At 48.5% G+C, this 24,922-nt stretch overlaps 1 protein-coding gene across 1 annotated transcript; it reads left to right on the plus strand.

The window, feature by feature from the left end:
- Positions 1–12: 12 nt before the first annotated feature.
- LOC120036099 (inversin-like) lies at positions 13–24,922 on the plus strand (the record flags this gene model as incomplete). The annotated part of the gene is made up of 4 exons (XM_038982573.1): positions 13–208; positions 1,226–1,330; positions 24,586–24,685; positions 24,756–24,922. Coding segments are annotated over exons 2-4 (270 nt in total), but the record flags the coding sequence as incomplete, so codon positions are not given.

Below are 24,922 nucleotides of genomic sequence, written 5' to 3' on the forward strand. Positions count from 1 at the left end.
TTCTAAATATTTTGCGACCCAGATGTTTGTGGTCTGACGGAACACTTTCTGGGACAAAACTTCTAGCGTTAGAGAGTGAGAGAGTCAGGAAGATACTGATCAGAGGAACAAATAACTATTAAAAAATATACATTCATTTTCCTAATGTTGACAGTTGCTAAATGCATATTTTCTCAATTATTCCGTGATTTCTAACAGAGTAAGTAAGGTAAGTTGCATCATCGTTAACGTTAGTTATGCAGGCTACCCTGCTAGCTAACTATCAAACTCAATGCACCGATAGTCATTTCTTATTGACCTGTTAGTGACATGCTGATTTTGCCCTGTGCATGTGACTAATAAACTCATCTAATCTAAATCTAATATTTTCGCCTGCTTAAAGCCATGGCAGGTACACAGATTCAGGCAGGATATCAACTGTATTGTAGTCTGTTATTGACTCTCCAGCTGTTTCAGTTGTTTTGTGTATTTTTACCAAATCTTTACCGAGGCTACAATATGAAAAAAAATCATTCTAACAACTGCTAAGTTACTGAAATAATACAGTATGTTGTGTTACTTATTACACAGTTATTACTTAACACTTCACAAGTTACTACAGTAGTAGAAAAAAGATTACAGTCAGATAGTTTTGGGACAGAACAACGGTAGACTGTGTACCCAGTAGACAGACTCCCGATGTTCTGTCCTAAAACTAACAGTCAGAGTGCAGCGTCCAAAATACCACAGTCGGCTGTAGTTACTGCTCTTTAACTGCAATTTCAAAACTGAAATATTTTTTTGTAAGGGGTGTAACAACATACAGGTAGCAGACACTGCTTGATACAAAAATGTAATTCTCAGAGTAGCTTAGTATGCGCTACCTCTGTTGTTTGGATGGGAAGTGGACAGACAAGAGACTTGTGGGATAGAAAGACAGGGACTCTGTGTCTGAGCAGTTGTGATGTAGCAGAGAGTGTCTATCTATCTATCTATCTATCTATCTATCTATCTATCTATCTATCTATCTATCTATCTATCTATCTATCTATCTATCTTCTCTCTATCACCTTGTCTCTCTTTGTCTCTGTCCATTTCTCCCTCTGCCCTTCCTGCTCTAACCAAGTCTATCATAGAGCACTGTAGTTGGCATAGAGCGGGCAGGGTGTCTGTGTATGTTGGCAGCGTTGCTGTGAGCAGGTGGGCAGGTCTCAGTGTGAGAGATCCTCTCTCTCTCTCTCCGTAGGATCTAGGATCAGGGCAGGCAGGGGACCTGGACGTGCAGCCAAGCCCACCAAGGATGCACTGAGCTGGGGAACATCTGCTGTGGCCTCCCCCTAGCACTGCCATGGTAAGAGTCCAAAACACACACCCATACACTCACAAACCAGCGCATACATCCTCCTCTCAATGATTCATTCTAATGTGACCATAGTGTTATCCTTCTCACTACTGTCTAAGGGGTCATGTAAAACCATGTTTTTTGTTGCCTGTATGTGCGTGTGTGTGTGTGTGTGTGTGTGTGTGTGTGTGTGTGTGTGTGTGTGTGTGTGTGTGTGTGTGTGTGTGTGTGTGTGTGTGTGTGTGTGTGTGAGACACTGACTGTGTGTGGTGTGTGTGTGTATTTCATAATTGTTAAGTAGATTAAATGATGAATTGAATCCCAACATTAATATTTGATGTGGTAAAGCTGTCCATAGGGGGTGCCCACTTCCCATTGTGTCACTTCCCATGGAGACGTGTGTGGAGGTGTGTGTGTGTGTGTGTGTGTGTGTGTGTGTGTGTGTGTGTGTGTGTGTGTGTGTGTGTGTGTGTGTGTGTGTGTGTGTGTGTGTGTGTGTGTGTGTGTGTGCTTACTGTAATAGTTGAACTATTAATAATGTTTTATAAGCAGATCTTCTCATGTCTATACTGGGGTTTAATAGCAGGAACCGGGTTACCGAGATTTCCCACCCATACCCACTCCCATTTCCCGGGATAAAAAACTGTGAGAAACCGGTGAATTATAATACATTATTTCTATGAACAGCATTATGTGAAATGGAACTGTTAAATTATATGCAATGTCTAAATATGGCTTATCTACGGCCTTCTGTGCTCTCCTATCTGCATGATCAATAATCAACGCTCAGGGTGGGGGCAAACAGCGCTGTATGGAGCATAGTTCACAATGAATGCATGTATCATCTCATCAGCTGGTAACTTTATTTCTTGAGACAGGGAAATTTGCTTCAACATAGCCTATGGTACAGTAATATTAGGCCTAATACATCTGAATGATAGATTAATATGAATGTGTTGCTAATTTACACATCTCCATCTGGCTTTCGGGGTCACCTTATTGTATAGATAAACATATTTTTTTTGCAGCTGCAGAATTTTAAAACAGCCTATCACTCGAATATCTTTGCTTTAAATCAGTGCGGAGGCGAGCACTCTTTGTTAAAGTCTTTCTCTCTTTCAATCAATTCCATTCAAATTGCATCTAAAATAGATCGTCCTCAAGATTGTTGGACAGTTCACCATTCTCTTCGGCAATTACACAGCTGCTCTCCTCTGGCCTCTCTCCTTCTTAACTTTTGTGGAGTCCCAGGAAAAGCTAGAATAGCTTGTTGGCCATTTTTTCCAGCATTACTTATACTAAGAGACTATTCAAAGAGGGATGCAAGCTTGCTCTTGTTTGCTGAATGTTAATAGAAGGAAGAGAACGCACGATGGTGATAGGCTATAGCAGTTATTTATTCAGACCCATTACCATTCAATCCTAGTGAAGTGAAAGCCGCCTGCATCCTTCTCTGGTAGTCTACTATATTATTCAAACATGCCATTACAATAATGAAGATAAGGACAACAAAACGTATTTCCTTTAACTGTTGAGAGCGAGGAAGGAATGAAGCAACAATAGAGAAAGTAGGAGGTAGACTAGTACGCACAAAATGTGGGGAAATATTATGAACAGTTAATGCATCAGCCTACTAATTATTAAAATGTAAAATAGGCCCTATTATTACTCAAAATGTAAATAAATTCTCTAGCCTATACATTTGTAGGATGCATGTCCTGCACTAGCATTGCGCGTTCTTCATGGTTTGAAAGAGGTGTGTAATTTCAGTCCATTATACAATACAGTACATAAATACAGTCCATTATACAATACAGTCCATTATACAATACATAAATACAGTCCATTATACAATACAGTACATAAATACAGTCCATTATACAATACAGTCCATTATACAATACAGTCTATTATACAATACAGTACATAAATACAGTCCATTATACAATACAGTACATAAATACAGTCCATTATACAATACAGTCCATTATACAATACAGTACATAAATACAGTCCATTATACAATACAGTACATAAATACAGTCCACACTCAAAAATATTACTGGAGCTTGTTTCCTTTATTTCCCCAAGAGTGTAACGGCTTTCTTCCTGGGATGAAGGAGAGGACCAAAATGCAGCGCAGTTAGTGTTCAACATGTTTAATTAAACAATAAACAATGAACATTAACAAATAACAAAATAACAAACGTGAAAGCCGAGACAGTCCTATCTGGTGCAGAACACAAACACAGAGACAGGAAACAACCACCCACAATCCCCAACACAAAACAAGCCACCTTTATATGATTCTCAATCAGGGACAACGATTGACAGCTGTCTCTGATTGAGAACCATATTAGGCTGAACACAGAAACAGACGAACTAGACACACAACATAGAATACCCACCCCAACTCACGCCCTGACCAACTAAACACATACAAAACAACAGAAAACAGGTCAGGAACGTGACAGAACCCCCCCCTCAAGGTGCGAACTCCGGGCGCACCCCTAAAACTCAAGGGGAGGGTCTGGGTGGGAATCTGTCCGCGGTGGCGGCTCCGGCGGTGGACGAGGACACCACTCCACCACTGTCTTTGTCCCCCTCCTTAGCGTCCTTTGAGTGGCGACCCTCGCCCCCGACCATGGTCCAGGAACCTTCACCAAGGCCCCTCCTAAATAGAGGAGACAACTCAGGACCGAGAGGTAGCTCAGGACAGAGAGGTAGCTCAGGACAGAGAGGTAGCTCAGGACAGAGAGGTAGCTCAGGACAGAGAAATCGCTCCGGACAGAGAGGTAGCTTAGGACAGAGGGACAACTCTGGACTAATGGCAACTCCGGACTGAGTGGCAGCTCCGGACTGAGTGGCAGCTCCGGACTGAGTGGCAGCTCATGACTGGAGGGCAGCTCATGACTGGAGGGCAGCTCATGACTGGAGGGCAGCTCTGGCAGCTCCTGACTGGCTGGCGGCTCTGGCAGCTCCTGACTGGCTGGCGGCTCTGGCAGCTCCTGACTGGCTGGCGGCTCTGGCAGCTCCTGACTGGCTGGCGGCTCTGGCAGCTCCTGACTGGCTGGCGGCTCTGGCTCGTGGCAGACGGATGGCTCAGATGGCGCTGGGCAGACGGATGGCTCAGACGGCGCTGGGCAGACGGATGGCTCAGACGGCGCTGGGCAGACGGATGGCTCAGATGGCGCTGGGCAGACGGATGGCTCAGACGGCGCTGGGCAGACGGATGGCTCAGATGGTGCTGGGCAGGCAGGCAGTTCAGACGGCGCTGGGCAGGCAGGCAGTGCAGGCAGCTCAGACGGCGCTGGGCAGACGAGCAGTGCAGGCGGCGTTGAGCAGACGAGCAGTGCAGGCAGTTCAGACGGCGCTGGGCAGGCAGGCAGCTCAGACGGCGCTGGACAGACGAGCAGTGCAGGCGGCGTTGAGCAGACGAGCAGTGCAGGCAGTTCAGACGGTGCTGGGCAGGCAGGCAGCTCAGACGGCGCTGGACAGACGAGCAGTGCAGGCGGCGTTGAGCAGACGAGCAGTGCAGGCAGTTCAGACGGCGCTGGGCAGGCAGGCAGCTCAGACGGCGCTGGACAGACGAGCAGTGCAGGCGGCGTTGGGCAGACGGCCGACTCTGACCTGCTGAGGCGCACAGTAGGCCTGGTGCGTGGTGCCGGAACTGGTGGTACCGGACTGGAGACACGCACCTCAAAGCTAGTGCGGGGAGCAGGAACAGGGCACACTGGACTCTCGATGCGCACTAAAGGCCTGGTGCGTGGTACCGGCACTGGTGGTACCGGGCTGAGGGCATGCACCTCAGGGCGAGTGCGGGGAGAAGGAACAGTGCGTACAGGGCTCTGGAGACGCACAGGAGGCTTGGTGCGTGGTGCCGGAACTGGAGGTACTGGGCTGGAGACACGCACCACAGGGAGAGTGCGTGGAGGAGGAACAGGGCTCTGGAGACGCACTGGAAGCCTGGTGCGTGGTGTAGGCACTGGTGGTACTGGGCTGGGGCGGGAAGGTAGCGCCGGATATACCGGACCGTGCAGGCGTACTGGCTCCCTTGAGCACTGAGCCTGCCCAACCTTACCTGGTTGCATGCTCCCCGTAGCCCGTCCAGTGCGGGGAGGTGGAATAACCCGCACTGGGCTGTGTTGGCGAACCGGGGACACCATGCGTAAGGCTGGTGCCATGTACACCGGCCCGAGGAGACGTACTGGAGGCCAGATATGTAGAGCCGGCTTCATGGCACTTGGCTCAATGCTCACTCTAGCCCGCCCAGTGCGGGGAGGTGGAATAACCCGCACCGGGCTATGCACCCGTACAGGAGACACCGTGCGCTCTTCCGCATAACACGGTGTCTGCCCGTACTCCTGCTCTCCACGGTAAGCATGGGAAGTGAGCGCAGGTCTCCTACCTGCCCTCGCCACACTACCCTTTAGCCCCCCCCCCAAGAAATTTTTGGGGTTTCTTCACGGGCTTCCAGCCCCGCTTCCGTGCTGCCTCCTCAGACCACCGCTCCTGGGCTTTAGCTGCCTCCATCTCTTCCCGAGAGCGGCGATCTTCTCCAACCTTAGCCCAGGGTCCTTCTCCGTTAAATATTTGCTCCCATGACCATTCCTCCTGGTACCGCTGCTGCTGTCGCTGCTGCCCGTTGCCACGCTGCTTGATCCTTGTTTGGTGGGTGGTTCTGTAACGGCTTTCTTCCTGGGATGAAGGAGAGGACCAAAATGCAGCGCAGTTAGTGTTCAACATGTTTAATTAAACAATAAACAATGAACATTAACAAATAACAAAATAACAAACGTGAAAGCCGAGACAGTCCTATCTGGTGCAGAACACAAACACAGAGACAGGAAACAACCACCCACAATCCCCAACACAAAACAAGCCACCTTTATATGATTCTCAATCAGGGACAACGATTGACAGCTGTCTCTGATTGAGAACCATATTAGGCTGAACACAGAAACAGACGAACTAGACACACAACATAGAATACCCACCCCAACTCACGCCCTGACCAACTAAACACATACAAAACAACAGAAAACAGGTCAGGAACGTGACAAAGAGAGCATACATCTATGTGCTTTTCTGTTTTTCTGTAGAGTGTAATGTGCGGTATAGCCTATCATATGTATTGGATAAAGGCATAATCATTTGGGCTTTTTTGGGCTTGGGCTCATAAAAGGTCTTTAGTGTAGGACTCATAACATTTCTTTAATGTAAGGCTCGTCTTGTTCAGGTAGCATCTAGCTTGAATATTCATGCGGATCCAAGCTAATCCAGATACTGTATATTTAAGATGTCCTGCCCCCTGGGCCCTGCTCCTTTTTTACCCTGTGTGCTATCAGGAGCACATCTGACTTATTTTAATTGTTGGGCCATGGGGTGGGGGCTTTTTGATGAGTTTTTCTTTTTTCTTTAAGGGATCAGCTTAATATTGCGGAAAGAATGTTGTTTCCATCAATGTAATTGTCTGCATCATTTCCAATCCCCCATATATTTTGGGGTAAATATATCCATACATGCATGCATACATATACACATATATACATACACATACCTATATAGACATACATACTTTTTTAAAGAATATACCTTTATTATTATTCCCCGCAAACCCTACCACCGATCCCCCAATTGGAGTAAACTAATAAACACTTCGGCTTTTACCTTCAATTTATACATCTTATACACATTTTACAGACACAGTCTACTTTACAATAGTTCTCTCTTGTTTGTTCTTAGTCCTTCCTCTATTTCTGATGTCCATCCAGTTTGATTTCTATTTGTAACTGTGCTATTTCACAAAAGTTCCGAACCTATATACATTTTACTGATCTCGTATGTTTTACATTGTTTATCTTGTTATTAGTCCCACCTTCAGCTCCATTCAACCCCTCCCATCTATCTCTCAACATCATCCATTTCGGATTTCTATTTGCCATATATTTTTCAACTGTGCTGTGATGCTTCACAAAATAATTGAACCTTTCTATTCTCATAGCTTCTACAGATTGTAAATTAAAAATAAACATTTTTGCTAAAATAATTATTATATTATTGATTGATTGACTATGGCTTTTCAAATCCCCCAGTATTGCTATCTATAGCGTTAGTTCTAGGCAAATGTTGCAATTCTTCAGCCATTCCTGGACCTGTGACCAAAAACGAGCTACATACAGACAATAACAAAATAAATGATCTAATGACTCTGCCTCCTCACAGCAGAATCTGCAGAGCTGGGAAGATTGTATCCCCCATATATATAACATTCTATTAGTTGCAAGAATTTTGTATAGTAATTTAAATGGAAAAATTCCAAGTTTTGTATCCGGCGTTGTTTTGCGTATCAATTCATAAACCATGTGCCATGGAATGGGTACATGGAAAATCTCTTCCCAACTATTTTGCAATTTATATGGCACAGCTGTCAGTTTTTTGGTCCTTAAATGAAATTGGTATATGTTTTTATTTATCACACTTTTCTTTAACCATTTATGTTCTTTAATACAGGGCCGACATACAAGTTCCTTACTTTTTCCCCCTTCTACTTGCCTCTTCCATTTTTGTGGTAGTGCTGCAATTAATTGGTTGTAATTTTGGGTAGAGCAGACATTTCCATATGTCTGTGTTAGCTGCATGTGTGACATAACTCCACCAGTCCTATTTATGATATCATTCACTAAAATTATACCTTTTTTTTTTTTTAAATGTCTTCGAAAAATACAGTTTTTTTAATCAATTAGTATATTTGAATTTAACCACAATATTTGTTGTATTATTTGTTCAGCCTTTTCAGGTGGATTAAACTTAAATCGCAACCAACTTTTTAAGGCTTGTTTAAAAAATAAAGATATTTTGGAGATTATTTCCTTTTCAAACAACCGAAGTGAGCAGGTGTAATCTGAATAAAGGGAAAAAGGCCCTTCTTGAACATAGGATGAGACATTCGTACCAATTTACTAGAGAACCAGTTTGGATTTAAGTATAACTTTTGTATTTTCCTTTCCATGGTAGCAAGATCTTATCTATTTTTGCTAACTTTCGATAAAAATTTATTGGAGTGAGATCATTTATTTCTTTTGGGATTTGTATACCGAGTATGTCCACATCTCCGTCAGACCATTTAATTGGTAAACTACATGGTAATGTAAAATTAGCATTTTTTTGTGATCCAATAATATCCATTTATCATAATTTGGTTTTAATCCAGAGAGGATAGCAAAAGTATCTAGATCCTCTATGAGGCCGTGGAGAGACTCTAATTGTGGTTTTAAAAGAAAACATGAATCATGAGCGTACAATGACACCTTAGTTTTTAAGCCACGGATTTCTAATCCCTTAATATTATTGTTTGATCTAATCTTAACAGCTAACATTTCGATGACAATAATAAATAGATATGCCGATAGTGGACAACCTTGTTTTACTCCTCTAGATAGTTTAAAACTTTCTGAGATGTAGCCATTATTTACTATTTTACACCTAGGGTTACTATACATAACATTAACCCATTTTACAAGAGATTCCCCAAAACTGAAATATTCTAGGCATTTATATATAAACTCCAGTCGTACTTTATCAAAAGCCTTTTCAAAATCAGCTATGAAAACCAGGCCTGGTGTCCCCGATATTTCATAGTATTTGTCACGCCCTGACCGTAGATTGCTTTGTATGTTTCTATTTTTAGTTTGGTCAGGGTGTGATGTGGGTGGGTATTCTATGTCTGGGTATTCTATGTTGTATGGCACGAAGCCTCCGGTGAGGATCCATGGCACGAAACCTCCAGTGAGGAGTTATGGCACGAGGCCTCCAACGAAGGACGTCAGTCCGGAGCCTCCAGCAACGCCCTCTAGTCCGGAGCCTCCAGCGTCTCCCTCTAGTCCGGAGCCTCCAGCGACGTCCTCTAGTCCGGAGCCTTCAGCGTCGCCCTCTAATCCGGAGCCTCCAGCGACGTCCTCTAGTCCGGGAAACCTCCAGCGATGCCCTTTAGTCCGGAGCCTCCAGCGACGGGCTTCAGTCAGGAGCAGCCAGAGTCTCCCTCCTGTCCGGAGCAGCCAGAGTCTCCCTCCTGTCCGGAGCAGCCAGTCTCCCTCCTGTCCGGAGCAGCCAGAGTCTCCCTCCTGTCCGGAGCAGCCAGAGTCTCCCTCCTGTCCGGAGCAGCCAGAGTCTCCCTCCTCTCCGGAGCATCCAGAGTCTCCCTCCTCTCCGGAGCATCCAGAGTCTCCCTCCTGTCCGGAGCAGCCAGAGTCTCCCTCCTGTCCGGAGCAGCCAGAGTCTCCCTCCTGTCCGGGGCCCGCTGTGAGGGTCCCCGGTACGGGGTTGGCGGTAAGGGCCGCCACTGCGGTGAAATGCCCACCCAGACCCTCCCCTATTGGTTCAGGTTTTGCGGCCGGAGTCCGCACCTTTGGGGGGGGGGGTGGTACTGTCACGCCCTGACCATAGATTGCTTTGTATGTTTCTATTTTTAGTTTGGTCAGGGTGTGATGTGGGTGGGTATTCTATGTCTGGGTATTCTATGTTGTAAGTCTAGGTTTTCTGTTTCTGTGTGTTTGGCCTGGTGTGGTTCCCAATCAGAGGCAGCTGTCTATCGTTGTCTCTGATTGGGAGACATATTTAGGTAGCCTGTTTTCCCACTTTTGTTTGTGGGTGGTTGTTTCCTGTTTAGTGTTTTGTTTCACCTTTCAGGACTGTTCGTTTGTCGTTTTTGTTGTTCGTCAAGTGTTTTCGTATTTTATGAAAAAATATGACCACTTACCACGCTGCACCTTGGTCCTCCTCTCCTTCTCCAAACGACAATCGTTACAGTATTCTATTGTTTCCAGTACTTGTCTTATATTATCTCCAATGTATCGTCCATGCAAAAAACCTGTCTGATTAGGATGAATAATATCTGACAATACTTTTTTAATTCTATGCGCCAAGCATTTTGCGAGGATTTTTGCATCACAACACTGAAGTGTAAGAGGTCCTCAATTTTTTAAATGGACTGGATCTTTATATATACCACTTGGGTCCTGTTTCAGTAATAATGATATCAGACCTTCTTGTTGCGTGTCTGATAATCTACCATTTATATAGGAGTGGTTAAAACATGCTAATAATGGTCCTTTGAGTATATCCAAAAAAGTTTTGTATACTTCCACTGGTATGCCATCCAGCCCTGGAGTTTTCCCATCCTTAAAGGCCCCAATTGCATCAAGCAGTTCCTCCTCTGTAATTTGGCCTTCACATGAGTCTTTCTGTACAGATGTTAATTTTACATTATTATTAGGGAAAAAATCCATACAATTAGTTTCAGTTAGTGGAGATGGAGGAGCCTGAAACGAAAACATATTCTTAAAGTACTTTACTTCCTCTTTCAAAATATAATTTGGTGAATCATGTGTGACTCCATCATTTGTAACAAGTTTTAATACTTTTTTTTGGTAGCATTTCTATATTGAAGATTGAAAAAGAATTTGGTGCATTTTTCCCCATATTCCATCCATTTCGCTTTATTTTTATAATATATTACACTGGATCTTTCTTGAATAAGTTCCTCCATTTCTTTTTGTTTTTCCTCTAACTTATTCTGTGCCTCTATGGTACCATTTTTATTGCTATCTAACTGTACTGTTAGTCCTTCACTTTCCTTTGTTAATATGGACTCTTTTGATCTAAATTACTTTTGTTTTATAGATGAGTACTGAATTGCATGGCCTCTAAAGGCACACTTAAAAGTGTCCCATACAATACGGGGATCTGCTATGTTAGGTCTGAAAAAGTCAGTTATAAATTCTTCTGTCCTAGTTCTAAACAATTTATCATCTAGTAGGCTTTGATTAAATTTCCAATATCCTCGCCCACGTGGAAATTCTGTAAGAGTAATATATATGCCAATTATGTGATGATCCGACCGCATTCTGTCCCCTATCAACACTTTTTTTTAATTTTTTTTTTAATTTTTATTTAACCCCTTTTCTCCCCAATTTTCGTGGTATCCAATCGCTAGTAATTACTATCTTGTCTCATCGCTACAACTCCCGTACGGGCTCGGGAGAGACGAAGGTCGAAAGCCACGCGTCCTCCGAAGCACAACCCAACCAAGCCGCACTGCTTCTTAACACAGCGCGCCTCCAACCCGGAAGCCAGCCGCACCAATGTGTCGGAGGAAACACCGTGCACCTGGCCCCCTTGGTTAGCGCGCACTGCGCCCGGCCCGCCACAGGAGTCGCTGGAGCGCGATGAGACAAGGATATCCCTACCGGCCAAACCCTCCCTAACCCGGACGACGCTAGCCCAATTGTGCGTCGCCCCACGGACCTCCCGGTCGCGGCCGGCTGCGACAGAGCCTGGGCGCGAACCCAGAGACTCTGGTGGCGCAGCTAGCACTGCGATGCAGTGCCCTAGACCACTGCGCCACCCGGGAGGCCCCTATCAACACTTTTTAAACTTTTGGTGCCAGAGAGAATGGCATAAGAAATTAGTTAAGACGACTAGCTTGATTAAGCCTCCGCCATGTGTATCTCACTAGGTCAGGGTATTTAAGTCTCCATATATCCACTAATTCCAATATATCCATGACATTCTGTCACGCCCTGAACATAGTAAGCTGTTTTTCTCTGTGTTGGTTGGGGCGTGATGATGACTTAGGTGGGTTATCTAGGTGTATTTGTATGTCTATGGTGGCCTGATACGGTTCCCAATCAGAGGCAGCTGTTTATCGCTGTCTCTGATTGGGGATCATATTTAGGCAGCCATTTTCATTTTGTGTTTGTGGGATCTTGTCTATGTTTAGTTGCCTGTCTGCACTATTTGTATAGCTTCACGTTTCGTTCATTGATTTTGTTGTTTTGTTTAGTGTTTCATTCATTAAAAGAGAATGTATGCATACCACGCTGTGCCTTGGTCTCACTCATACGACGATCGTGACAGAAGATCCCACCAAAAACGGACCAAGCAGCGTGTACAGGAGGAGTGGACTAGGGAGGAGATCCTGGATAGAAAAGGACCCTGGACGCAGGCCGGGGAGTATCGCCGTCCTGAGGAGGAGATAGAGGCAGCGAAAGCGGAACGGCGACGATACGAGGAGATAGCTCAACGGAGCAAGCACGAGAGGCAACCCCAAGAAATGTTTTTGGGGGGGCAACATGGAGTAGTCGGCGGAGCCGCGGAGTGAACCAGAGCCAGTCAGGGAGTCGAGTGAGGAGTTTGACGCAAAATTCCGGAGAGAGGTGCTGGCATTGAGAGCGCTGCAGAGCGGGCGTGCTGAGGTGCGTGTCATCAGCCCGGTGCCACCAGTACCGGTCCCACGCATCAGGTCTCCAGTGCGCCTTCACAGCCCAGTGCGTCCTGTACTAGCTTCCCGCACTTGCTGGGCTGGAGTGAGCATCCAGTCAGGAAGGGTTGTGCCAGCTCTGCGCTCTAGACCTCCAGTACGCCTCCACAGTCCTGTACGTCCTGTGCCTCCTCTCCGCACTCGCCCTGAGGTGCGTGTCATCAGCCCGGTGCCACCTGTACTGGTCCCATGCATCAGGTCTCCAGTGCGCCTCCACAGTCCAGTACGTCCTGTGCCTCCTCTCCGCACTCGCCCTGAGGTGCGTGTCATCAGCCCGGTGCCACCTATACTGGTCCCACGCATCAGGTCTCCAGTACGTCCTGTGCCTCCTCTCCGCACTCGCCCTGAGGTGCGTGTCATCAGCCCGGTGCCACCTGTACCGGTCCCACGCATCAGGTCTCCAGTGCGCATCCACAGTCCAGTACGTCCTGTGCCTCTTCCCCGCACTCGCCCTGAGGTGCGTGTCATCAGCCCGGTGCCACCTGTACCGGTCCCACGCATCAGGCCTCCAGTGCACCTCCACAGTCCAGAGCATCCGGCGACAGTTCCCAGTCCAGAGCTTCCGGCGACAGTTCCCAGTCCAGAGCTTCCGGCGACGTTTCACAGTCCGGAACCTCCAACGACGGGCCACAGGCCGGAACCTCCAACGACGGTCCACAGTCCGGAACCTCCTGAGACGGTCTACAGTCCGGAACCTCCTGAGACGGTCTACAGTCCGGAACCTCCTGAGACGGTCTACAGTCCGGAGTCTCCAGCGACGGTCCGCGGTCCGGAGCCTCCAGCTACGGTCGGCGGTTCGGAGCCTCCAGCGACGGTCGGCGGTTCGAAGCCTCCAGCGACGGTCGGCAGTCCAGAACCTTCAGCAGGAGTTCTCAGTCCAGAGCCTCCTGCGACGATCTACGGTCCAGTTCCTCCGGCGACGATCCACGGTCCGGAGCCTCTGGCAATGATCCACGGTCCGGTGCCTCCGGCGACGACCCACGGTCCAGAGTTTCGGGTGATGCGCCCCGCGCCGGAGCCGCCCCCGACGCCCTGCGTCATCCATCCATCGGAGTCCGCACCTTTGGGGGGGGGGGGGGTACTGTCATGCCCTGAACATAGTAAGCTGTTTTTCTCTGTGTTGGTTGGGTCGTGATGGTGACTTGGGTGGGTTATCTAGGTGTATTTGTATGTCTATGGTGGCCTGATAAGGTTCCCAATCAGAGGCAGCTGTTTATCGTTGTCTCTGATTGGGGATCATATTTAGGCAGCCATTTCCCTTTTGTGTTTGTGGAATCTTGTCTATGTTTAGTTGCCTGTCTGCACTATTTGTATAGCTTCACGTTTCGTTCATTGATTTTGTTGTTTTGTTTAGTGTTTCATTCATTAAAAGAGAATGTACGCATACCACGCTGCGCCTTGGTCTCACTCATACGACGATCGTGACACATTCATGATTTCCTTAAGTGCCTGAGGGTGATAGTTTGTAGTGTGATTTCCTTTCCGGTCCATAGAGGTATTTAAGACCGTATTAAAATCTCCCACCTTAATAATAGAGTCTAGTGTTGCTTGTAGAGTTGATAAATTCTTATATATATTTACAAAGAAGCTTGGATCATCATTATTCGGACCGTATAGGTTAATAAGCCATATCTGTTTATTGTCCAATAACATATTTAAAATAATCCATCTACCTTGAGGATCTGTTTGGACAATTTGCACATTTGGATCAAAATTATTGTTAATTAAAACCATCACCCCTTTTGAATTTCTTTGCCCATGGGAGAAATATATTTCGCCCCCCAGTTCTTTTTCCACAAAACTTCTTCTAAAACTGTTGAATGGGTTTCCTGTAAACAATAGATATCATATTCCTTCTCTTTTAGCCAGGTAAATACTGATCGTCTTTTCTTATTATCTGCTAAGCCATTACAATTGTAACTGGCTATACTTATTTCACCACTTATCATAATGAGACACAACTTTTAATTATTTTTATCAAAATATATGTTTGTAAACGTACCATTAAAAAGTAACATGATGATTGAGTGTCTATATAGCTGTACCATGATATTGCATTGCTACTAAGTAAACCTCCAATTGGTGCCTACTATTCCACCCGCTAAAAGCCCTCCTCATCCCGAGTTGGGTTGTCATCCCAATGCCCGGCAGACCACCCCTGACCCCCGTATCCTATAGCCCTGAAAAGACTGGGATCCATCCTTTGAAAAGAGCACACAGTGCCATTTACCGATTTGAAGTAGATCAACTGCCAAATGCATTTCCATCGCCCTCACCTCGATTTGTATTATATATAGCTGTGGATCATCCTCTATTGTCCCTAACATATTTTACTCCTTCGCAACAGTTGTGGGATACACACATACACCCACCCACACACACTCAACCCTTACCCCCACACAACCATAAGCTCACATTCTCAACAATTGCACCATCCCAGAGCCCTACTCAAGATAGGTCTTTTACAAATGCACTTACAGTTGCAGCTGCATGAGAAGGCCTGCAAGACCGTGCAAAAAATGGGCAGAAATTGAGAGATTTTATAAGCATTGTCACGTCCTAGATGATGGAGGTCAAATGTACACCTTTTCCCTGAAACACCCGCAATACGGTCACCCGTATTGACCATATTCCCAAGCATCTCCATGCAGTCAGACTTTGATTTTGTGCCACCAGGGTCACAATAATATACCACCTCTCTGAATGTCTGAGTGTGACCCCCTCCCCATGGGTTACTGCAGCTAGTGTTGCCAGCACTGCCACTGCCTGGGTGGGGGCACCCCACCGGAATCCCCACCGGCTAGGTACTTTTTGATGAGTTGATCCTGGAGGTGTTGGAAACTAATCTGATTGTTGTCAGACTCGGCTGTATATAATTTGACCTTTAGAATAGCACATCATTCTGTCCGATGGTTTTATATGCTTTAGAATGACACTTCTGGTTTTGGCGGGAAATACCGGGTTACCCGGGAGAAAGGTGATTTATTCTCGGGATGGAACATTTGTAAAATACTGGGATAATATTAAACCTTAGTCTATACCAACTCTCTGTATGCTCAGAGTCATCCCTGTCACATGCTGTTCTCTTCATTCCATCTCTCCATCTTTCTCAATCTATTTTTTCTCTCATTGATTTTTTGTTTGTTTTTCCAGCTGATTATGTCCCTGTGCTCTGATTCGCCGGCGGGCGCGGCTCTCTGCACTCTAATTGGACATTTAATTAGATCACAGTTTTAGCCAATTAGACTCTGAGGGGGAGGAGGAGAGTAGAGGGGCCAAAGGGGAAAGGGAGATCGAGCTCTCTCTCTCTCTCACTCTCTCTCTCACTCTCGCTCTCTCTCTCACGCTCTGTCTGTCTCTCTCTTTCTCTCTCTCTCTCTGTCTCTGTCTCTGTCATGCTCTCGCTCTCTCTGTCTCTCTCTCTCTCTCTCTCTCTCTCTCTCTCTCTCTCTCTCTCTCTCTCTCTCTGTCTCTCTGTCTCACTCTCTCTCTCGCTCTCTCTCTGTCTCTGTCTCTCTCACGCTCTCTCTCTGTCTCTCTGTCTGTCTCTCTCTCTCTCTCTCTCACTCTCTCTCTGTCTCTGTCTCTCTCACGCTCTCTCTGTCTGTCTGTCTCTCTCTCTCTCTCTCTGTCTCTCTCTTCTCTCTTTTTCTTTCTCTCGCTTCTCTCTCTCTCCAGGGTCTGTCTCATTAGTGATATAACGGGTGATTGTCACAGCAACCCTCCCCCTGTGTTACTCCCTGAGTGGTACCACCCACAGACCTAGTGCCAGGGCTAAGACCTCACTATTAGTAAGCCATGGGGGGGGGGGGGGGGGGGGGGCCCTGATCTGATAGTCAAATAATACCAAGTTTAGAGGTTTAATGTCACATACACAAGTACAGTCAAAATGCCTTTCTTGCAAGTTCTAACAACAACAACAATGCAATAATCAATAACAATGTAATACAAAACTACCATATTTCACATACAGTCTGCTAATTCAGGCTCCACTTCTTGCTCTTGTTAAAAGTAGTGCACTACATGTGGAATAACCAGGGTGTGATATGAGACACAGCCGGGGTGTTATTGCTGTCGATGGCTCTGATTAATCTTCAATACAGCTGACAGACTGCCAGTCAGTGAGACATCGACCTGCTCACAGACATGTAGATTAGTCACACAGACACACACCCCAACCACATAATCACACATCAACACACACAGAGTGTGAGGTTAGTGTCTTGTGGTGCAGAATGGTATTGACTCAGTGGAATGTTCTGGTATAATATCACTAGCTAATGAGGCAGAGATAAGCCTTTAGAAACACAAACAACAGATCAGATATCACCAGATATCACCAGAGGCTCCATAACATGCCAGTCAAAATCACACCTATTTCTTTTTTGTACGATTATATATTTTTTAACAATACAAAACATCCACATACAAATGACAGCATACAGATGCATACAAACATCAAGGAGATCACACCTGCCCAGACCCACCTACTCACACCCCCATCTCCAGCACCCGCATCACTCTACTCCACATGGCCTGAAACTGCACCAATCACACCTGCCCAGACCCACCTACTCACACCCCCATCTCCAGCGCCCGCATCACTCTACTCCACATGGCCTGAAACTGCACCAATCACACCTGCCCAGACCCACCTACTCACACCCCCATCTCCAGCGCCCGCTTCACTCTACTCCACATGGCCTGAAACTGCACCAATCACACCTATTTCTACAAACTAAGTCTGTGTGATGATGGTGATGGTGGAGGTGATGATGGTGGTTGTGTTTGATGAGTTCCTCAGAGGAGAGCAGTGTGTTTTTGTATAGTGTGATGTGAGCCAGTGTATCACCCCCCCACCCTCCTTTCCCCCCCCCCCCCCCAAACCTCTACACCCCCCCCCCCTCCCCCTCCCTCCAAACCTCTACACCCACCCAAACCTCTACACCTCCCCCTCCCTCCAAACCTCTACACCCCCCCCCTCCCTCCAAACCTCTACACCCCACCCTCCCTCCAAACCTCTACACCCACCCAAACCTCTACACCCCCCCCCTCCCTCCAAACCTCTACACCCCACCCTCCCTCCAAACCTCTACACCCACCCAAACCTCTACACCTCCCCCTCCCTCCAAACCTCTACACCCCCCCTCCCCTCCCTCCAAACCTCTACACCCCACCCTCCCTCCAAACCTCTACACCCACCCAAACCTCTACACCCCCCTCCTTTTCCTCCCCCCTCCAAAACCTCTACACCCCCCCTCCTTTTCCTCCCCCCCTCCAAACCTCTACACCCCTCTCCTTTTCCTCCCCCCTCCAAAACCTCTACACCCCCCTCCTTTTCCTCCCCCCTCCAAAACCTCTACACCCCCCCTCCTTTTCCTCCCCCCCTCCAAACCTCTACACCCCTCTCCTTTCCCCCCCTCCAAACCTCTACACCCCCTCCTTTTCCTCCCCCCCTCCAAACCTCTACAGCCTCTCCTTTCCCCCCCTCAAAACCTCTACACCCCTCTCCTTTTCCTCCCCCCCTTCAAACCTCTACACCCCCTCCTTTTCCTCCCCCCTCCAAACCTCTACACCCCTCTCCTTTTCCTCCCCCCCTCCAAACCTCTACACCCCCTCCTTTTCCTCCCCCCTCCAAACCTCTACACCCCCTCCTTTTCCTCCCCCCTCCAAACCTCTACACCCCCCCCTCCTTTTCCTCCCCCCCTCCAAACCTCTACAGCCTCTCCTTTCCCCCCCTCAAAACCTCTACACCCCTCTCCTTTTCCTCCCCCCTCCAAACCTCTACACCCCTCTCCTTTCCCCCCCTCAAAACCTCTACACCCCTCTCCTTTTCCTCCCCCCTCCAAACCTCTACACCCCCTCCTTTTCCTCCCCCCTCCAAACCTCTACACTCCTCCCCCCCTCCAAACCTCTACATTTCCACCCCCTCCCTCTCTGAGCTCTCAGGCTAGAAGCACAAACAACACCGACCCCCCAATGGATACCAGCACTCAGAACACACACACACATACATGTACATTCACTCTCAGGTGTAAGCCCTTAGAGACAACACAGTCAATATCAATGTCCCTAGATGGTCTCACATACACCACTCACCTCTCTCCCTCTCTCCCCCTCCTCACACCTCTGGAGAGATAGAGTGAAACGACCCCCTCACACGCACGCACACACACACACACACACACACACACACACACACACACACACACACACACACACACACACACACACACACACACACACACACACACACACACACACACACACACACACACACTTTTTTATGCACAGTCTCTATGCCTCAGGATGTCTAATGTTGAGAATCCCCTTGAGAAGGCTCTCGAATCTGTGTGTGTGCGTGCACGCACCCGCGAGTGTGCGCATCTGTGTAACCCCGTGCTGTGGTGTGTTAGCCACAGGCGTAACTCTCTGACCCCAGTAGTGGTCTGATTGACAGCTGTAGTCCCACCTAATTGCATTACCCTCCCTTGTGATTGGCTCCCGGCCCTGGGGGCTCATTTGTCAGGGTGCACCATGGGTACTATGTGTCACTCAGCTCTCTCTCCCTGCTGATTGGCTGTGTTGCGCCCCAAGGCCCGACCCCCAGCCGAGTGAGAGCAGCTTATTGGTCTCTGGGGAACCAGGAAGTGCCCCAGAGACTGTGCGAGGAGACAGGGAGTCCCTATTGGCTGATATTATCTCTCCTCCCGCCTCTTTACCTGTCTATCAAAACTACATAGAAGTCCCTCAGGCCTGCCCTGCCATCAGATCACACACACACACACACACACACAGGTGGGTGGGTCGGTCTTTAATATGGAGCGATTGAAACTGTATTTGAATTCAATATTTTCGCATTTGTATTAAGACATTGAATTTCAATTAAATATTTTTGAATATATAATGCTCAAATTGAATCATTGAATTCATTGATTTGAAACTGAATTGAATAAATATTGCATTCAGTTTAAAACTTACATTTCAATTTCAGGAATGGGTGTAGGGTGGTTTTATTACAGTTTGATCCTCAGAATCTAATGTGTGCCGAAGTGTGTATGTGTGTCGCCAAAGTGTGTGTGTGTCGCCAAAAAGGAAAAACATCAAGAAAGGCTTCAGGCTCCGCCCCCCATTGCTTACCCAGCATGCCTCAACTCTGTCCTCCATCAAACCAGACGCCTACACACGCATGTACACACACGCACACGCACACGCACACACACACACACACTTTGATTCCGTGTCTCTGTCTGTATGTCTCAGCGGTTGCTATTCACTCTGTCCCAGCAGAGACCTGGTGTGTGTTCCCTGTCTCTCCTGAATATGTGTATTTTCTGTATGTGTGTTTTTTGGAGGAGTGTGTGTGTGTGTACTCTGTCTAATGCTCCCGCAGTGTCTCTGAAAGGTTGTGCGGGGGTTTCTGTTGCATTGAAATCCTCCAATATAACACTGAATAAAGACTGGGCCTAAATAATGACGGTGTGAGTGAACCTGGTCGATGCATTCCACCGTGTGTTGTCTGCATGCTAATCTACAGGTTGACTCTTCAGTACCACTGATGAATGGCTGAATTAATAACTTCCTCAATTCTGTACAGAACATCATGTTTTTCCTGTCATGCTTTGTTGGAACTCATCCTTTTCAGAAGTGTGTGTGTATGTGTGTGTGTGTGTGTGTGTGTGGAGTGGGCAGGGGGGTGGAGGGGGGTAGTTAGCAGCAGTCACAGAAGGATATTACTCTTGTTAATATAATGTTTTGTTTGAAGGTGCTGCCAGATGGCATCTGTACGACCACAGCATGTGTTACATATTAGCATTCATTAAGTATCTGTGTTGTGTTCGTATGCATTGTGTCAGTCTACTTTGTGTGTGTGTGTGTGTGTGTGTGTTTGATCCTTGGAAATTAGGAAATGATGGGAGTTTGTGGTGGATCCCAGTGAAGCCCCCATAAAAACTCTGTCACGGAAAATCACTTCCCACAATATGGCTAACACACACACACACACACACACACACACACACACACACACACACACACACACACACACACACACACACACACACACACACAGTACCTGCAGATACACATCATATCTCTCACACACACCCTCCACAGTAAGTAACCTCTATTACCCCCTGTGTCGGAGCAAGGCTACTTGGCAGAGCGTGAGAAGCACTGTACATGATGGGTAATTGCCGTGCAGCACGCAGTGTCTGCATTTTACGAGGAGGGTGCAATGACGGGGTGAAGGGGGCATAGTACCCCCCCCAACCTCTGCCTCTCACTAGCTTCCCAGGACCAGGGTTGGCAGGATGTAGAAAACAGTGTCCGGACAACTTCCTCAATGTTCAGTTTGTAATGCAACAGATCTTTGACTGCATATCTGCACTGTTACATTTCAAACCAGCATTAATGATCCCTGCCTTGAATGGGCTTCTCATGGTTTATGAATTGACTCGGTTAGGGGCAGTAATAGAGTTTGTACTTTGGGCCCCCTGGGCTAACCAACACACACACACACACAGGCGTTCTGCAGTATTGATGAGTTATGAAAAGGCATGAGCAGAGAACCCCCCACTCCCTGTCGGGGATCCCCCCCAGCTGCTTCCTGTCTGGTTAAGTGAGGGCAGGAAGAGATTTAACTCCCACTGCAGGGGCTCACACACACACACACACACACACACACACACACACACACAGTTACGTTCGTCTGGTGGTGTATTAACGGACCAAGGCGCAGCGGGTGATGAATACATACTGACTTTAATGAACAGACGAAAACACTGACAAAACACTAGAACAAACTACAAAACAATAAACGAAGGCAACAGACCTGAAACAAACGAACTTACATATAGACGAAGGACGCAAGAACAGGAACAGACTACCTAAAACGAACGAACAAACGAAACAGTCCCATGTGGATTACACAGACACAGGAACAATCACCCACAAACAAACAGTGAGAACAACCTACCTTAATATGACTCTCAATCAGAGGAAACGCCAAACACCTGCCTCTAATTGAGAGCCATACCAGGCAACCCATTAACCCAACATAGAAAACACATAACATAGACTACCCACCCAAACTCACGCCCTGACCAATTAAACACATACCAAACAACAGAAAACAGGTCAGGAACGTGACAGAACCCCCCCCTCAAGGTGCGAACTCCGGGCGCACCCCTAAAACTCAAGGGGAGGGTCTGGGTGGGCATCTGTCCGCGGTGGCGGCTCCGGCGGTGGACGAGGACACCACTCCACCACTGTCTTTGTCCACCTCCTTAGCGTCCCTTGAGTGGCGACCCTCGCCCCCGACCATGGTCCAGGAACCTTCACCAACGCCCCTCTACAATAGAGGAGACAACTCAGGACAGAGAGGTAGTTCAGGACAAAGAGGTAGCTCCGGACTGAGTGGCAGCTCCGGACTGAGTGGCAGCTCCGGACTGAGTGGCAGCTCCGGACTGAGTGGCAGCTCCGGACTGAGTGGCAGCTCCGGACTGAGTGGCAGCTCATGACTGGAGGGCAGCTCATGACTGGAGGGCAGCTCATGACTGGAGGGCAGCTCATGACTGGAGGGCAGCTCATGACTGGAGGGCAGCTCATGACTGTAGGGCAGCTCATGACTGTAGGGCAGCTCATGACTGTAGGGCAGCTCATGACTGTAGGGCAGCTCATGACTGGCTGGCAGCTCATGACTGGCTGGCGGCTCTGGCAGCTCCTGACTGGCTGGCGGCTCTGGCAGCTCCTGACTGGCTGGCGGCTCTGGCAGCTCCTGACTGGCTGGCGGCTCTGGCAGCTCCTGACTGGCTGGCGGCTCTGGCAGCTCCTGACTGGCTGGCGGCTCTGGCAGCTCCTGACTGGCTGGCGGTTCTGGCAGCTCCTGACTGGCTGGCGGCTCTGGCAGCTCCTGACTGACGGACGGCTATAGCGGCTCCTGACAGACGGGCGGCTCTAATGGCTCGGGACAGACGGGCGGCTCTAATGGCTCGGGACAGACGGATGGCTCAGAAGGCGCTGGGCAGACGGATGGCTCAGAAGGCGCTGGGCAGACGGATGGCTCAGAAGGCGCTGGGCAGACAGATGGCTCAGACGGTGCTGGGCAGACAGATGGCTCAGACGGTGCTGGGCAGACAGATGGCTCAGACGGTGCTGGGCAGACAGATGGCTCAGACGGTGCTGGGCAGACAGATGGCTCAGACGGTGCTGGGCAGACAGATGGCTCAGACGGTGCTGGGCAGACAGATGGCTCAGACGGTGCTGGGCAGACGAGCAGTGCAGGCGGCGTTGGGCAGACAGCCGACTCTGACCTGCTGAGGCCCACAGTAGGCCTGGTGCGTGGTGCCGGAACTGGTGGTACCGGACTGGAGACACGTACCTCAAGGCTAGTGCGGGGAGCAGGAACAGGGCACACTGGACTCTCGATGCGCACTATAGGCCTGGTGCGTGGTACCGGAACTGGAGGTACCGGGCTGAGGGGACGCACCTCAGGGCGAGTGCGGGGAGAAGGAACAGTGCGTACAGGGCTCTGGAGACGCACAGGAGGCTTGATGCGTGGTGCCGAAACTGGAGGCACTGAGCTTGAGACACGCACCACAGGGAGAGTGCGTGGAGGAGGAACAGGGCTCTGGAGACGCACTGGAAGCCTGGTGCGTGGTGTAGGCACTGGTGGTACTGAGCTGGGGCGGGAAGGTGGCGCCGGATATACCGGACCGTGTAGGCGTACTGGCTCCCTTGAGCACTGAACCTGCCCAACCTTACCTGGTTGTATGCTCCCCGTCGCCTGACCAGTGCGGGGAGGTGGAATAACCCGCACCGGGCTATGTAGGCGAACCGGGGCCACCATGCGTAAGGCTGGTGCCATGTAAGCCGGCCCAAGGAGACGTACTGGTGGCCAGATATGTAGAGCCGGCTTCATGGCACTTGGCTCAATGCTCAATCTAGCCCTACCAGTGCGGGGAGGTGGAATAACCCGCACCGGGCTATGCACACGTACAGGAGACACCGTGCGCTCTACTGCGTAACACGGTGTCTGCCCGTACTCCCGCTCTCCACGGTTAGCCTGGGAAGTGGGCGCAGGTCTCCTACCTGCCCTAGACCCACTACCTCTTAGCCCCCCCCCAAGAATTTTTTGGGTTGTACTTGCGGGCTTTTTGGGCTTCCGTGCTAGATGCGTCCCCTCATAACGCCGGTTCCTCTCTCCGGTTTCCTCCGCTCTCCGAGCTGCCTCCAGCTGTTCCCATGGGCGGCGATTCACTCCAACTTTAGCCCATGGTCCTTTTCCTTCCATGATTTCCTCCCAAGACCAGAAATCCTGCTTCGTGCGCTGTCCGTTAACCCGCTGCTTGATCCGGGTTTGGTGGGTGATTCTGTTACGTTCGTCTGGTGGTGTATTAACGGACCAAGGCGCAGCGGGTGATGAATACATACTGACTTTAATGAACAGACGAAAACACTGACAAAACACTAGAACAAACTACAAAACAATAAACGAAGGCAACAGACCTGAAACAAACGAACTTACATATAGACGAAGGACGCAAGAACAGGAACAGACTACCTAAAACGAACGAACAAACGAAACAGTCCCATGTGGATTACACAGACACAGGAACAATCACCCACAAACAAACAGTGAGAACAACCTACCTTAATATGACTCTCAATCAGAGGAAACGCCAAACACCTGCCTCTAATTGAGAGCCATACCAGGCAACCCATTAACCCAACATAGAAAACACATAACATAGACTACCCACCCAAACTCACGCCCTGACCAATTAAACACATACCAAACAGAAAACAGGTCAGGAACGTGACACACACACACACACACACACACACACACTACTATCAGCCTGTATTAACACATGCACAGCAAGTGTGTTTACCTGTATGGCCAGGTGTGTGTCTGGCTCTGACTGGACTATATGTGTTGTAGGCATCTGACCCTTCACCCCCAAGCCCCGCCCCTCTGGGCTCCCAGGTCCACGCAGCCGCCGTCAACGGAGACCGGAGCGTCCTCCTCAGACTCATCACAGGTACTATACACACATACACACACACTTTCCCCTGACCCCTGACCTTTAACCCCTGACCCACTGTGTGCAGTGGATCCCTCCCTGCGTGACCGTGAGGACCAGTTTGGGCGTACCCCACTGATGTACTGTGTCCTGGCTGACCGTCTGGACTGTGCTGAGACACTGCTGAAGGCGGGAGCCTCTGTTAACAAGACTGACCATAGCCAACGTACTGCGCTGCACCTGGCAGCACAGAAG

This window comes from Salvelinus namaycush, unplaced genomic scaffold, assembly GCF_016432855.1.
Source record: "Salvelinus namaycush isolate Seneca unplaced genomic scaffold, SaNama_1.0 Scaffold1207, whole genome shotgun sequence".
Taxonomy (NCBI): Eukaryota; Metazoa; Chordata; class Actinopteri; order Salmoniformes; family Salmonidae; genus Salvelinus; species Salvelinus namaycush.